Source organism: Brassica napus, chromosome C6 (assembly GCF_020379485.1).
Source record: "Brassica napus cultivar Da-Ae chromosome C6, Da-Ae, whole genome shotgun sequence".
NCBI classification, from domain to species: Eukaryota; Viridiplantae; Streptophyta; class Magnoliopsida; order Brassicales; family Brassicaceae; genus Brassica; species Brassica napus.
In genome coordinates, this window is record NC_063449.1 from 43,543,517 (window position 1) to 43,559,126 (window position 15,610).

Consider the following 15,610-nt stretch of genomic DNA (forward strand, 5'->3'; position numbering starts at 1 on the left):
GACTTTGTTGTTGTCGCATGGTACGTGCGTGACACAAAGGTTATCGAAGGAAGAAAGCAAAAACACTAGTAATTGTTTTTGCTTCCTTTTTTTTTTTTTTTTTTTTTTTTTTTTTTCCTTTCTCAAAAAAAGAAAGCAAAAACAATTACTAGTGTTCACCACGACGCCGTTTTGGTATCAGTAATCTAGATTTTGAGCCTCATTTATGGCCTAAATATAGAGGTTGAGCCTTATAATGGGTCTGAAAGGTTGTTAAAGAATAAAGACGGCCTGTTAGACGATTGGTTTATCTAAAAAGGGAACGAATACTCTAACAACGCCGGTTTGGGCCGTATAATGGGCCTTAATGGTTATTAAAGGATAACGATGGCCCGTTAGACCATTGGTTTTATGCGGTTATCTTCCTTTTATACATCCATCGGAGAGATTGATTTCTCCGGCGACAGAGGTTGAAAAAAAAAATGGAAGCAGCTTTGGGGCTTCTCAGAAGAATGCCGCCGAAGCAATCGGAAACAGCTCTATCAGCACTTCTCAGCCTCCTGCCTCAGCATTCTTCCGATCTCCTCTCTCAAGTCGATCTCCCTCTCCAGGTAACTCTCTCTTTGTCTAGATTCAAAATGTCATTTTTATTCTTCTGCCTGAGTCGTGTTTATTTATTGGTCCTTCTGGTCTAAATAGAATTGCTCTATTCCTAGTTAATCGATATGAAACTTAAAGTTGATTCCTTTTGTATAAATGTTAGTTCTTTGTAATCTTTAATGACGGAGAATAGTATTACATGTACTGTAACAGGTGTTACGTGATGCTGAAAGTAGGAAAGATTTCATCTTGTGTGAGTACAATAGAGATGCAGATTCCTACAGGTACTCTCTTTTTTTTTTTTGCTAGATGTTTTTTTATTACATACTTTAATGATGTTCGGTTGGCTTTGGTTCGGTGGTCGGAATCATGTTAGAAAGAAATAAGTTATATAGGATGAGAGCTATTATGAATATAACTAGGGACCCTAAGTTACATCTTTGTTCATAGTTAAATTGTTTCTTTTAATCTTTTTGACATTTTGCAGGTCACCGTGGTCAAATAAGTACCATCCTCCGCTAGAGGATGCTCTCTACCCATCATCAGAATTGAGAAAGCTCGAAGTTGAAGCCAACGACATCTTTGCTATCTATCGTGACCAGTGAGGTTCTTTCACCTACCTCGTTTGTTCAACTTGATAAGCGATTTGAGTTATCTTAAAAATGGATACATATATTTAGCATCTAATCTGTAAAAGGGTTGTCCACTCGTTCACTCTCTTCTGTTGAGAAGATGAATCACATTTTCTCGTGCTTATAAAACAATATGCCTGTTTTAATCATTTTTTTTCTTTCTCTTACAGGTATTATGAAGGAGGTATATCCTCAGTCTACATGTGGGAGGATGATAATGAAGGCTTTGTGGCATGTTTCCTTATCAAGAAAGGTATCATCTTTCTGTCGAGTTTCGATCACACCAAAGGCTACTCTTTGACCTGAGCCGTTCTGCTTTTTTATCTGTTGAAGATGGGTCAAAGTCAGGTCATGGTAGGAGAGGATGCCTGGAAGAAGGAGCTTGGGACGCCATACATGTTATTCAGGTGAGACTCTTAACATTGTCAATACATACATCATCATGTGTATCTTTGTGTCACAACTGCAACCCCAAGCAGCTCTTTAATTACTTTATATTTAGCTTCTAACACACTTAAGGTTCTCTCAATCTAGGTTGGTCCAGAGGAGGAGGAAATGGCACACTATTGCTTAACAAGTACTATTATGCTCTCTCTCACCACCGATGACGAACCCTCTGGCAAATTCGGCCTATCCGGATCAATTAGAAGACAAGTAAGCTTTAGCTTCTACATAACTCCGTCCATGCCTTTTGCAGATAAAGATCCTAGTAGACATACTCAATATTTCTCTAAAACAATAACATCTTTGTCTCTGATACTGGTGAAATCAGATGAAAATGGAGCTCGCTGTAGCAGAGGGGCATTTGTGCAATATGGGGAGAATGATCGAAGAATTGGAAGGCAAACTTAGAAACTCACTTGATCAGGTTATAGGATCTCACAAATCAGAATCTATAAAAACAATGATGCGTGGTTCTCAAGATTGAGAGTTGTTTGGTGAAAAACGCAGGTTTACTTTGGGAAGACGAGAGAGATGGTTTGTACGCTGCGTCCACCTGCTGAGATCGTACAGATGAGATTACCCGACTCCTGATGCTCCCATCTCCTCATCAAATCTTTTATGTAATAACATTTCATATCACCCACTTTTTTTTTGTTTGCCCGTCTGATTTTAAACGTTTCTCCAAGTGTCTTGAGTTAATCTTGTGTGAATGAATGCGTCTTACTTACTTTGTCACGTGTTGTCTCTTGGCTAGCTTCACAATTATCATCATGTGACCGTCTTGTTCCATAGATATGCAACAGACCAATGCGTTTTTTAAGGTCGTAGATATCTCTTTTGGAAATACTTTTAACTTCTCCAAAGCTACAGAATAACTGACACTATTATCAATGGTAGATTTTGACATACGTTATTGAATGAAAAGTAAGCTAAGAAAAATTTTATAAGATAGTCTTTTTGAGTTTTTGTCACAAAAATAGTTTTTTAAAAAAAAATGACCAAAATAAATTTTATTAAAAGGTAAAAAATTTATTCTAGGGTTAACTAGTTTAGAGTTAGGTTTAGAGTTAATTGGTGGAGTTTTGGGGATAGTGTTTTAAATTTTTAAAAATAAAAAATAAAAATAAAAATTTTCTAAACAAAAGAGGAGGCTATTTTGGTCATTTTTTTAGGACTATTTTTATGACAAAACTTAAAAATGACTATCTGATGAGTAACGTTAATTATCAGATGAGTAAAGCTAGTTACATGGAAATTAATATCAAGATTTATCTAGTTATCTGTATATACTCCATTTTATTTTAGCCAACGTTAGGTTTATCGTTAAGATGCATATACACCATATATAAAAAAATAGAAAAATAAAATGAAAAATTTTGTTAATAAATTTTGCATATAAATTTTAAACAACATTGATTTTGAAACGGAATGTTTTACTCAAACCAATTAAACTGAAACAAGGGAGCATATAATTATGAACGTTTCTTCATCATCCTAACCTCGAGCCCTCCTCCGGGCCGTTTCATGACGTTGTACGGCATGTAAGTCCCCATAACTCTGTCCCAGAACGTGAAAAACGGCTGCGAGTAGTTATACTTAACGCCGTTAACCTGGTGGTGAACGTCGTGATAAGCGCCGTTATTCTTGAACAGAACGTGGAACAAGTTCCCCGGAAGCCGTAGACCGCTGTGATCATCTACGGCCTTGACGGTGATGAGGCAGAAGAGCCAAACGCTAGTTCTCGGCGTCATCCCTGACCCAAAAAACGCAGCGGCTCCACCGAGCATGTCGGATATGACTTCCACCGGATGGTTGTAGAGAGCCCCGACCGCGTAAGGGACCACGAGGCGGTGGTGGTGCGAGTGGACGTGGCGGTAGAGGAACTTGTTGTGGTGCATGTAGCGGTGGACGAAGTACTGACATGTGTCGAATATGAACATGGCTATTAATATCTGAAGGATCTGGATTAGTACTGAGGGTTGGACCGTTGGCCTTGAGGTTTCCTCTGTATAGGAAGTAATCTACAAAGAACAAAAAAAATCAATTATGACCAATGGTTGAGGTCCTGAGCTACATCAAAGCCTTGTTTTAATGCAATTATTTGCATCTATTAGTTTATCATCGGTTTGTTTTACATCATATAAACCGGTTTGGTTAATCACTAGCTATGGAAATTATTCTCATATCCCCTTAACAAACAGCTATGACTTTTAATTTATTGAACGTATATAACTTTGCATAATGAATTGCAGGCATAACATAACTTTAAAGAGCATTCTCGAAAGAGAAAAAGGTTCGAAAAATCTCAATTGAAAAAGTACTTGTCATTTGTTGATTTTTTTCTGTGATTTTTTTCTTGTGACAGTTTTTAGATCATACTGAATCATGTTCATTGCTAAACATAATAACTAAGGTGTGTTTTCAATTTAGTACGCTTCCACATAAATCTATCACAACATCAAAGTTTACGAACTCCAAAACGGCGTAATTTCATATTAATCCCGAAAAAATATTAACTGCATAATGCAAATATCATTTTCTTGAAATGCATATAAATAGTATTGACTCACAAAGAATCCAAGTTGGGTAATTAAGATTTGGAGAAGCTGTTGAAGCAAGACTCCTTTGACCACTGTGGTGATCGGTATTACGTTTTTTTCATTCTCTTCATCAAGGGTGTGAAGCCGGTACTTATCTAAAGAAGGGCTAAGAAACTGGTTAACTCCAGCGTAAATCCAATAGACAATAATGGGAGCTATAGTGCCCATCGTCTCATCACTCACATACTCTTCCCATACCACCATTCTATTATACCACCACAAAGTACTTCAAATAATTGTAAAAGTGGAGTTTCGAGGAAACTTGTTTTTGTTGTTGAAAGTTTATTGACCATTATATATTATTCGAGGAGCATTAACAACATTTTTATTGTTGAAAGTTTATTGACCATAATATACATGTCATCACTAAAATGCTTTTACGTAAATCTCAAACTATAAATTTAATATTTTTCCTTCTTTATTTAAATAAAAGACACATTAATTTCATAGTGTAATTAAAATATATCTATAACAATTAATGATTTTAATAATAAAGATTTGAGAACAATTTTGTATCCTTAATCATTTTTATTTAATTTTATATTGTTAAAATAAATTAAACAATCACATTAACCATATAAATTTAAAAAAAAATCGTATATGTTATATTGTGTAATTAATTGCTTAAATATTTTGTCACAACAAGATACAAACAATCATAAAATCACATGAGTAAGAAATCTCATTTAATAGATATTCACACTAATATATAAAAATATAACGATGTACACTATAAAATACATAAATATTTAAATTTTAAAGCTTGCATCAAACAGGTATTAAATTTTTTTTAGTGTTTTAATTTTGAAATTTGCATCGATTTTTTAAATTTTTTTAATAAGTTATTAAAATTATTAAAAGTTCCACACTAAAACTTCTGTTATCAATGGTAAGAATCTCATAGCATTAGTTGAAAAGTGGTTTTTCAAATTTTGCTTAGATGTTTTCTGTACAATTTGTTTTTGATATATTAACAATTGTGACATGACTAATTATGACATGGATCAACAATGCATTTAATGTTGATTAATTTATATTTTGGATAAAATTTGTAATAACTTATAGATTTTCTTTAAATTAATTATATTCAGATATAACATTAAATAATATAATAACTAGGTACGCGGGATGTGATTATTAGTTTCGTTATTTTTAATAAAAATACATTAAATCTGTTTAATCTGGATATTGGTTCGGTTTTAAGCTTTTTTTTTTGGTTTTAATCTTCTAAAATATAACTATTATTTTAAATTAATATTAATTTTAGTTTATTCGGTTAAAATTTTTGATTTTTTTGGTTTTTTTTTCTGTAAAAACCAAAAATTAATATTATTTGTTTATTTTCATGTTATGAATTTTAGATAGTCGTCATGTCGAACCAATAGTTTCATATTATAGTTTCTAAACAGATAATAGTTTAAGAAAAAGAAAAAAAAATTATTAAGACAAATCATTTCACTACAATTTGGTCGGTAGTGAAAGAAGAATTAAGAAAAAATATTTCAACTCTCAAAAAAATTAGATACTTCAGTTGTGGTGAATACTTAGTTACAAGGTGTTCACGTCAAGGTGCACATGTATGTGTATGTAAAAAATATATAAAAATAGTTGACAAATATATAAAGATATTGTTAACTAATATTAAATGACATTTTTGTTCAAAATAATACATGAGAGATAAAATTAAAACTAATTTAAAATAGAAAAACCTTAACATCAGTCATTTTTTCATATAAAGAAAATAAAATTGTATCGGTAAATAGGGGTGGGCACAGATCGAATATCTGGGCATTTGGAAGCATTCGTGTCGATTCGATCTTTAGCCACCTAGATATTCGGTGACTCGGATATCCGAAATGTTTTAGAATTTTAAGGAATATCCGATTTGATCCGTAAATAAAATAAAATTTAAAAATAATTGAAAATTTTAATAATAACATTTTGTTACAAAAATAAAACATTATTTAACTTTTTAAGTTCTGGTACATAATATAATAAATTTAATTCATAAAAATATTGTAAAAATGATATAAAGTATAATATATATAATGTATATATATAATTCTTTACACATATAACAGATCGAATTAGATATATGTTCCTAAAAATATTTGTATTTGTGATTTGCTTTTTTTGATATTGTATTTTAGTACTATTTGATTGGTTTCGTAGAGTTACGGATATCCAGTTTTTTTGGTTCAAATCAAAACGGATAACGAATCGAATCAAAATTTATGAATATTTTGCTCAACTTTATCCGTAAACAATAAAAATAAAATATATAGTTTGGCTTTTGATTCGTTACCTATTTTTATTCGAACCGAAAAATCTAAAGTTTTATTGGAACCATATATGTGAGTTTTATATTAAAAAAAACACAAATTACATAGTGTGAACATATTTATAAATATAGTGTGATATATTTATCATCAAATCATTGTGAAGCTGCCACATATCTATTATAGTGTTAATGCATTTATTATAATGTTTATCTTTTAATATATAAGGAATAACTTAATGCCTTTTTTTTGTCAACGTGTTGTATCTAGCTAGCTTCACAATTATCATCATGTGACCGTCTTGTTCCACAGATATGCAACAGAACAATGCGTTTTCTTAAGGTCGTAGATATCTCTTTTGGAAATACTTTTAACTTCTCCAAAGCTATAGAATAACTGACACTATTATCAATGGTAGCTTTTGACATGTTACCGAAAAGAAAGTAACGCTAATTATCAGACGAGAAACCCTAATTACATGCAAATTAATTCAATTATATGTATAATAACTATGAACCTTTCTTCATCATCCTAACATCGAACCCTCCTCTGGGCCGCTTCATGACGTGATACGGCATGTAAGTCCCCATAACTCTATCCCAAAACGTGAAAAACGGTTGCGAGTAGTTATACTTAACGCCGTTAACCTGGTGGTGAATATCGTGATAAGCGCCGTTATTCTTGAACAGAACGTGGAACAAGTTCCCCGAAATCCGAAGACCGCAGTGATCGTCTACTACGGTCTTGACGGTGACGAGGCAGAAGAACCAAACGCTAGTTCTGGGCGTCATCCCTGACGCAAAGAACGCAGCGGCTCCCCCGAGCATGTCGGATATGACTTCCACCGGATGGTTGTAGAGAGCCCCGACGGCGTTAGGGACGACGAGGCGGTGGTGGTGCGAGTGGACGTGGCGATAGAGGAAATTGTTGTGGTGCATGTAACGGTGGACGAAGTACTGACACGTGTCGAATATGAACATGGCTATTAATATCTGAAGGATCTGGATTGGTACTGAGGGTTGGACCGTTGGCCTTGAGGTTTCCTCTACATAGGAAGTTATCTACATAGAACAAAAAATCACCATCTTTTTTTTTTTGAGCAAATAACTGTTATAATTACATTATAATTACATTAAAAATCACCATCATCAACTGTTATCTATTCTATTAAAATAGCAGTGTGACCCATTGATAAAAGTATGGTCCAACTATTATTTTTTTTATCTTTATCATTATTTAGAATATTATTTATTATGCTTTATGTCATTAGACCTATATTTAAATTACCAATTGAAAAAACCTAAAAAGATGTAAAACAAAAAATATACCCGTCATTTTTAAGGGCGGGTCAGAATCTAGTAATTACATTATATGCCTTGAGGTCCTGAGACACGTCAAAGAGAATCTAGTAATTACATTATATGCCTTGAGGTCCTGAGACACGTCAAAGCCTTGTTTGGATGCAATATTAAGTCAGGATGTGAATCTTATGTACAGGATCATTTGCATCTATTAGTTTATGACCCGGTTGTGCTCCTAGCATACCAAACCAGTTTGGTTAGTCAATAATTATGGACACTTTTTTCATCTTTTTAAACAAATATATGCAATTCTTCATAAACATAGTTGACTATTCACGTAGTATTTTTAATTGTTTATATATATATATGAGATATTGCAAAACAAAGTTATAAATTACAACTGCTGATGATTATTGTTAGAATAACATAATATTAGGGAAAATAAGAATTCAAAAAATCTATCGAAATGAAATTTAAACGATGTCAAGTGGTTAATTTCTTCCCGACTATAGTGAACGTGTCCAAATCATACCGAATCACATTCATTATTAAACTATGCGAAGTGTGTATTCGGTTTAATGTCTTCTGCATATAAATCTCTTATATAAGTTTATCAATCCCAAAACGCGATTTCGTATTAATCCCGTTTTTTTTTACTAGCTAATGCAAATATCATTTTGTTAAAATGCATATAAATAGTATTGACTCACAAGGAATCCGAATTGGGTGATTTAAGATTTGGAGAAGCTGTTGAAGCAAGACTCCTTTGACCACTGTGATGATCGGTATTACGTTTTTTTCATGCTCTTCATCAAGGCTGTGAAGCCGGTATTTATCTAAAGAAGGGCTAATAAACTGGTTAACTCCAGCGTAAACCCAATAGACAATAATGGGAGCTATAGTGCCCATCGTCTCATCACTCACGTACCCTTCCCACACCATCATTCTCTTAATTATTCCCCTCAAGCACTTCAAATAATTGTAAAGATGGAGCTCTGTATAAGCCTTTTTTGGTTTGTTTTGAATGTTTCTGGACAAGTAATCGTAAATAATATGTATATACTAGTGGTATATGCCCGGTAGTTTGCACCAGCAAGTTAACTTATGATTCATTCGAGTCAAAATTTTGAAAATATAGTTGAATCGGTCGTCTGAATTATCATACGAAATATTTTACTGGAGGAATTTTGACAAATTCAAGTAAATACAGTTGTGCAAGAAACATAATACTCCCTCCGTTTTTTAATATAAGTCGTTTTAGAGAAATTTTTATGTTTCAAATTATATGTCGTTTTCGGTTTTCTATGTAAGATTTAATAACAGTTAATGTTATATGACCAATAATAATATACCTTCTATTTTATTATTGGTTAATTTGTGGTTAGGTAAATAATTAATGATGTTTTTGTTTAGAAAATATAAGAAATTAATGATTTTCTTAATCTGTGTGCACAATTCTAAAACGACTTATATTAGAAAACGGAGGGAGTAATACTTAATTACAGGTAGGTATGGCCTCAAAAGATAGATAAAGACAATAATTACGACCAAATTTGACTGGACAAAATATTGAACATGATTCTCATAATAATAAATACAGCTCCTGAGGCAATGGAGATTATACAAAATACTACAGTACTCTGTTGAATCATATAACCCATGTATATGTATGAAGTAAGAAGTCTTTTCAATGTTTTAAGCGTTTTTTGTAATCGGACATCAAAGAAACATCCTACGAATGGTTCTTGCGAAAGCCCGAGACACCAATCTTCCAACCAAGTCTCCTGGCAACTGAAGCAACCGTTGTTGCGACTCTTGTGGAAGCTGCAACGTTCATTTCAACATCCAAAAAAAAGAAGTCAGGACAACTAACTCGAATTATAACCAAATAAAAATATAGGGATTAGTCAAAACACTTTCAAAGTGTTTGGTGATGTGTTGTTATGCAGAGACGTTACCTCGGGTAAGATGGAGAGAATCGGGAGCATCTCTTCAGCTGATGGAAGCTGATTCATGACAAGTGATGCTTCGTCTAGAGGCGTGAGTCGTGCCTCACCATATTTACTAACAGCTTGTACTTGCTGCAGGATTGATGGTGCGAACATAAGAAATGATTTGATCTTACTTCATTTACAGAAAGCAGAAGAAAAAGATGAATTTCTTACCGTTTCAGATCCCCGCCTCCCTGAGAACAACGATATGAGTCGGTAAAAGGTTATTAGGTTTGTCATGTCTTCTTCTGTCAAAGAGTTGAATGGCCTTGAACCAGAAAATGGCATAATACTCGTTGAAGCAACAGATGTGAAAGAGTCCAACGTTGCCAATCCAAATGCATCAAGACCCTGTCGAATAACATTAATAAAAACCAATACTTTTGATCAACAAAGAGAGTGACACTTCAGGTAAAATAACTAAGGCAAGGGATTTCGATAATTTTCAAATAAAGATAAATAATTTCTTAGTTATTTGGGTTCAATATATGTTTGTCAAGCCAGTTAGTTTTTGGACTAATCTTCAATTAAAATGTTTTTTCTTTCTATCCGACTGCTGATAAACATTTAAAATGCTCACCTTAGCGAACTCTCGAAGAAGGATTTCTCTTACGAAAGAACCCTGTTCCATATTTCAAGATTTAAGTAGTTGTAACACTATTTTAGAATTAGTAGAGTATAAGAACTACAGCTTATATATACCTGTTCTGTGAAAGTAAAAGCAAGTATTTGCTTCATGACGATCTTAGAGTCTGTGCCTTCCACCGGTTTCTGAACCAATGCCGTCTCTGTCCTAAGAGACTGAGGAAAGAAGATAATGATTAGAAACCAAATGTTATTCTTTGTTCTGCAAGGAGCTAAACCCTGAAACACTTCCATAGACTTTCTCAAGAGTAGGACATCTTTTCTATAGTTTTCATCCAAATCATCATATGCAGATTTCACAGTCTTTGGTTCTAGTTGTATAATTATTCAGCTGTCTACTGACTAATTTGTCACTGAACACTAAATAGCCCACATCAAGTTTACCCAAATACGCACAACCCCAAACCAAAGACACAAGCTCAGCAGCACGGATAAAGAAACTTACGCACGAATGTGAAAGAAAAAGACAAACAACGAAGGGGGATTAAATCCAGTCTCACCTCGGTAACCAAAGACTCAAGACGGTCAATTCGGAAAACACCATCCTGGACAAGGCACATATATAAAGGAGGGCACGTTCAGAAAGAAACAGAGTGCAAAACGAGGATGTTCAGTTTAACTAGACAAGATAGTTTAGTACCTCGTACAAAAGAGACTGAAGAGAAGTTTTCAGCTGGGGAGAGCTGTCAGTTAGGATTTTCCTAGCAATCCAAGGGTATGTACTGCCCAATACCTTGTAGTTTGGGTTAATACCAATGGCAATGCCCTCCAAAACAGCAAGGCTGTTTCAGTAGACAGAAAAATACCAATCACATATAAGCCGTGGTTGAGAGTAAAAGTAGGATAAAATTTTAAATTAATCATATAACGCATAGACCAGTTGGACCTACAATCTTCTGCAATATCTCTTAGAAAGTTAAGAACTCTCAACATCGCAAAACAAGAATGTCCATAATACCAGTAAAACGGAGGGATTACAATAGAACGAATATATATAGTACCTGCGAATAACGAGGGAAAAATAGGGCGGTATTCTGAATTTGAATTGGTACCTGAGAGTTTGACAAATGAATATCAGCATCTAATAAGTAAACGTAACATATGCAAGTAGAGTTCTTGCAAATGTCCCAATGCCCGAGGTATATTGATAAAAAATAATAAAATTTTATAGTATGTGTTAGTTTAAGTATAAGTGTTACTACATAGTTTTTCCTAAGTCGCCAGACAGGTCACCAAAGCTTATATTGCGAACCCCTCTGGCAATTGCGTCTTGAAAAACGTCTGTAGAGAGAAGACATTTACGCAACATAAAGTTTAATACAGACATGTAGCTTCATAATACACTCTTTTTCCCAAACCGAAAGCACCAGAACAAACCTGTTAAAGCCTTTGTCACAGCGCCCTTCTCAGCTGTCGGTGGAAGAAGCCTATAGAAGTTGTGTAGATAAGATTAGGAAATGTCAACATTCAAAGTTAAGATTCAAATGGACACTAATGACCAGAGTACCCCAGAGTTACAAAGTCTTTAGCCAGCGATTTGAAGTCACGATTGACAAGATGAAGACACGCTTCCATGAATCCATCACGTAGTTCTGGCCTGAAGTCCCCCATCATACCAAAATCTGGAAGCAAAACAAACGAAAATTTCAATCAGTTATAAATTAAAGTTACTTCTCAGGACAATAAAATATGTCTTTACTTTGTAGAAATAAACCCCACGCATATATACAGTAAATAAGATATCCAGAGAGGTAGTAGAAGTCCCCACTTTTTGCTCAGCGGTATTATATTGAAAAACAGAAAAACCACCTAGTAAAAAGTCACATAGGTGGTACATGTTTCTGGTTAATTAACTGTATGATCAAATAGATTAGCTGAAACACAGGTGGAATCTACCACCAGAGCATCATCGACTAGTCTCTTTTCTTTGAGCAAAGAAACAACTATACACCAACAATATAATCTGGGCCATGGAATGCAGCATGATAACACAAAAAGTTAGTATTGAGATTGAGGAATACCTAAGTATGCAAGTTGGCCATCGTATGTGCGAAGAAAATTCCCAGGGTGGGGATCGGCATGATAAAATCCATACTCCAGAAGTTGATTAAACGAACAGTATACGCCAACCTCAACTAAATAAAGATCATTAACTTCAGCAAGCTTCTGACCCTGCAATACAGAAAGTAGAGTACATGAAACTATTCTGTGCTTCGGAAATATAAAATTCCCTTTGACTGAGGAAAGCCATAAGAAATATACAACTCTTTGACGCAAACCAGAAAACTGATTCTTTATTTCCAACGTTAACTGCATACCTCCACCCACTCCATTACAAGAACTTTGCTGGTACTGTACTCTGTGTACATCTTTGGAACCAGGACATCCTTGATGCTACCATACAACTTCCTATTCAATATTTTTAACCATCAGATGAGCAAGTACCACGGTTAAGCGAAAAACAAACCACATGATCCATAGCTCAGAGCCTCAGATCAATAATTTCTAATGAGAATACAATGGACTCGTCATAGCCATATCATAAGTGGGCGATCAAACAAGGCAGGTGAGACTCAAACCTTAGCAGGCTTTACCTAAATTTTATTCCGTTTTGGGCTTCTTTCAAGTAATCCATCTCCTGCATTCAATGTGATTTACCTGTATTCAATATAAAGCTCTAAGAAACAAGAAATTTTTAAATGCAACAACTAGTCCATCAAAAAGATCTTTCAAGCCACTATATAAAAATTGTTTGCATCTATCCATTACTCACATGATAGCTAGAAATGGAGTTTATCTTTTTCCAGTATCAACTTAGAGCGTCAAATTTCATTTTCTACGGAACAGAAGGTAGGATTGCACAAATAGAAAACAGTGTCTCTTTCCTCAATGGGGGAGAAGAGAAGCTTCAAGAACTTATCAGTTTTATTTTAAGCAAAATATACTCTACTAGTCCGAATAAAAATGTCTACGCAAAACATGACTTGTGGTAAATGTGAATCATTTACCTTAAAAAGACTTGTTGCCCATTCATCAACAACTGCCTGCAAATGAAATTTCACACTTCAGCATTGGACCCGGTTTAACAGTACACTTCTACTAGAATCGTCTGAAATGAATATTAGACTACGTCTCAACACATTTTAAATGTTCTTCTGCATAGCTAAGTTCAAAAAGCGAAGTAATGTTGAAAGAAAACGCTTGATAATCAGTTCAGAGGAAGGGCCAAAATTTCAAAAGTTTTACGTCACCTGGAGGTCTGAGTTGAATCTCCCAGCCTTTTTAATCAAACCCGCTAAGTATCGCAGAATTAGTGTGTCCAAAGCAATAGCAGCTCGTACACCAGGACGCTGCACTTTAACAGCAACAACCTCTCCACTTCTACGGAGCCTAGCTTGATATACCTGACACGTAGACCAAAGGTTGGATCCAACATAATAAGTGAAGTTCTCATACATAAATTTGGGAATAAGAAACTAGTACTAGGATAAGGTTTAGACCCTGAATAACATGATTTCAGTGTACCTGTCCAAGGGAGGCTGCAGCTACAGGCTCTGGAGAAATCTCAGAGAAAAGCTCATCTATAGAAAGACCAAGTTCATCCTCTATCATATTGAAAGCAACTTCGGTTGAAAACGGAGTTATTTGATCTTGTAGCAGAGAGAGTTCATCCAAGTATATAGGCGGTATCAAATCCTATCAACGATTCAAAAATTATATCTTAATAGCACAAGAAATATAGTGCGAACAATGTTATATTAAAGCTTGAAGAATATAGAAGGAGCAACTTACGGGACGAGAAGAAACAGCCTGAGCTATTTTGACATACGCCTGAAAACAAGACAAGAGAAAATAATGTGATATTGAACCTCAACGGCATCTGTAAGTTAAGGCTTTGATTGGTTTAATGTATAAAATATTTTGAAATTTTGTTTTGTATGATTTATTTCCTTCCACAAGTATTTTAATATATATGTATAATATTTTGAAAATTTGTTTTGTGTGATTTATATTCCGTCACCCAGTAAAATTTATACAATCCAAAATTTATCTAATCATAAAAAAAAACATTCCACAGTTTTTCATTCTGCATATTTAACTATTTAGCAGCTTAATTATTCCCAATTAATGATTAAAAAACTGTTACCAAATCGGAGAGAAGGAGAGAAACCATACCGGACCTAGCTCCACCAGTAACTTCCTAAGCTCCGCCGCTCGTACCTAATCAGAACCAATCGTGAAAACGATGCATGGGAACAAAACCATCAAGAGAAAACATCAAAGACCATCATCACATTTAGCATACCTTGAACATTTGCTCAGAGCGATCGAGAGCCTCATCGGCCAAGCGAAGACCAAACCAGAAACCAAACGTAGTCCCAATCTGAGCCAACCGGCGGAGCAGAATCAGAGGCTTCTTCTTATACATCGCATCGATCCTCGGAAAATTGTACTCCGACAAAGAATCAGCCTCATCGGCGCTGAGGTTGAACAGATAACCGGATTTACTCGTGAAGCTATCTGCCTCTCTGGAGGCGGCGGAGACGACGGCGGAGTTGTCTATTCGCCGAGGCCAATACGGTGGCGAAGATAGCAGTAGAGTGGGATTGGCGGGAAAAGAGATGATTGGAGGAGCAGGGAGGAGAATCATCTCTCCCAGAAACCAAAAAAGACTATCCTCACTTCGCCGATTTTGAAATTGTACGGTTATTTTGTTGACGACGATTATTATTTGTTTCGTCCACTCTTTATTATCTCTTGTTTTTTTTTTCTCGTTCACATTCTTTATACATTTACTAGGATTGTCCGAATTTTCTGCGTCACACAAATGGCACCAGTGTATTTAATCAAAAAAAAAAAATAATTAGTATCCACATATTAATAATTATTTTATACATATTAAAACCTTGATTTTAATGCTTTTCATTTTTAATAGAGAAATCTCTCGAATAACATTTTTTTATGTTTTTGCTACAAAAATAACCTTCAATAAAGAAAATAAACAAAATAGTCTCTTTTAAATTTTAAAAATTTTAATATTTATTTTTATTTTTTTAAATTTCAAACATTATCTTCCAAATCCCACTTTTAAACTCTGATTATAGATTAATTAATCATATGGTATAAATGTATTTTTAC

At 34.4% G+C, this 15,610-nt stretch overlaps 3 protein-coding genes and 1 pseudogene across 3 annotated transcripts; 1 reads left to right on the forward strand and 3 right to left on the reverse strand.

The window, feature by feature from the left end:
- The first annotated feature begins 382 nt into the window (after nucleotides 1-382).
- LOC106397567 (probable F-actin-capping protein subunit beta) lies at nucleotides 383-2,426 on the forward strand. Its single transcript, XM_048761358.1, has 8 exons — nucleotides 383-590; nucleotides 793-863; nucleotides 1,067-1,180; nucleotides 1,382-1,464; nucleotides 1,545-1,618; nucleotides 1,746-1,865; nucleotides 1,984-2,079; nucleotides 2,163-2,426. Exons 1-8 carry the CDS (start codon nucleotides 462-464, stop codon nucleotides 2,244-2,246), a joined length of 771 nt encoding a protein of 256 aa, XP_048617315.1. The 5' UTR covers nucleotides 383-461; the 3' UTR covers nucleotides 2,247-2,426.
- LOC106400431 (very-long-chain aldehyde decarbonylase GL1-9-like) lies at nucleotides 2,310-5,308 on the reverse strand. Its single transcript, XM_013840792.3, has 2 exons — nucleotides 4,226-5,308; nucleotides 2,310-3,676 (listed from the first exon to the last, which is right to left on the reverse strand). The coding sequence occupies exons 1-2, from the start codon at nucleotides 4,457-4,459 to the stop codon at nucleotides 3,128-3,130; spliced, it is 783 nt and encodes a 260-aa protein (XP_013696246.1). The 5' UTR covers nucleotides 4,460-5,308; the 3' UTR covers nucleotides 2,310-3,127.
- A 1,384-nt stretch (nucleotides 5,309-6,692) lies between these two features.
- On the reverse strand, nucleotides 6,693-9,201 carry LOC106398809 (annotated as a pseudogene).
- Nucleotides 9,202-9,360: 159 nt separating this feature from the next.
- LOC106381075 (uncharacterized aarF domain-containing protein kinase At1g71810, chloroplastic-like) lies at nucleotides 9,361-15,252 on the reverse strand. The gene is made up of 20 exons (XM_013820935.3): nucleotides 14,778-15,252; nucleotides 14,648-14,692; nucleotides 14,264-14,302; nucleotides 13,997-14,167; nucleotides 13,723-13,875; nucleotides 13,480-13,515; nucleotides 13,066-13,109; nucleotides 12,790-12,880; nucleotides 12,493-12,643; nucleotides 11,979-12,093; nucleotides 11,849-11,898; nucleotides 11,674-11,752; nucleotides 11,473-11,523; nucleotides 11,112-11,253; nucleotides 10,972-11,016; nucleotides 10,529-10,627; nucleotides 10,407-10,448; nucleotides 10,001-10,177; nucleotides 9,794-9,916; nucleotides 9,361-9,659 (listed from the first exon to the last, which is right to left on the reverse strand). Exons 1-20 carry the CDS (start codon nucleotides 15,120-15,122, stop codon nucleotides 9,555-9,557), a joined length of 2,103 nt encoding a protein of 700 aa, XP_013676389.1. The 5' UTR covers nucleotides 15,123-15,252; the 3' UTR covers nucleotides 9,361-9,554.
- Nucleotides 15,253-15,610: the final 358 nt, after the last annotated feature.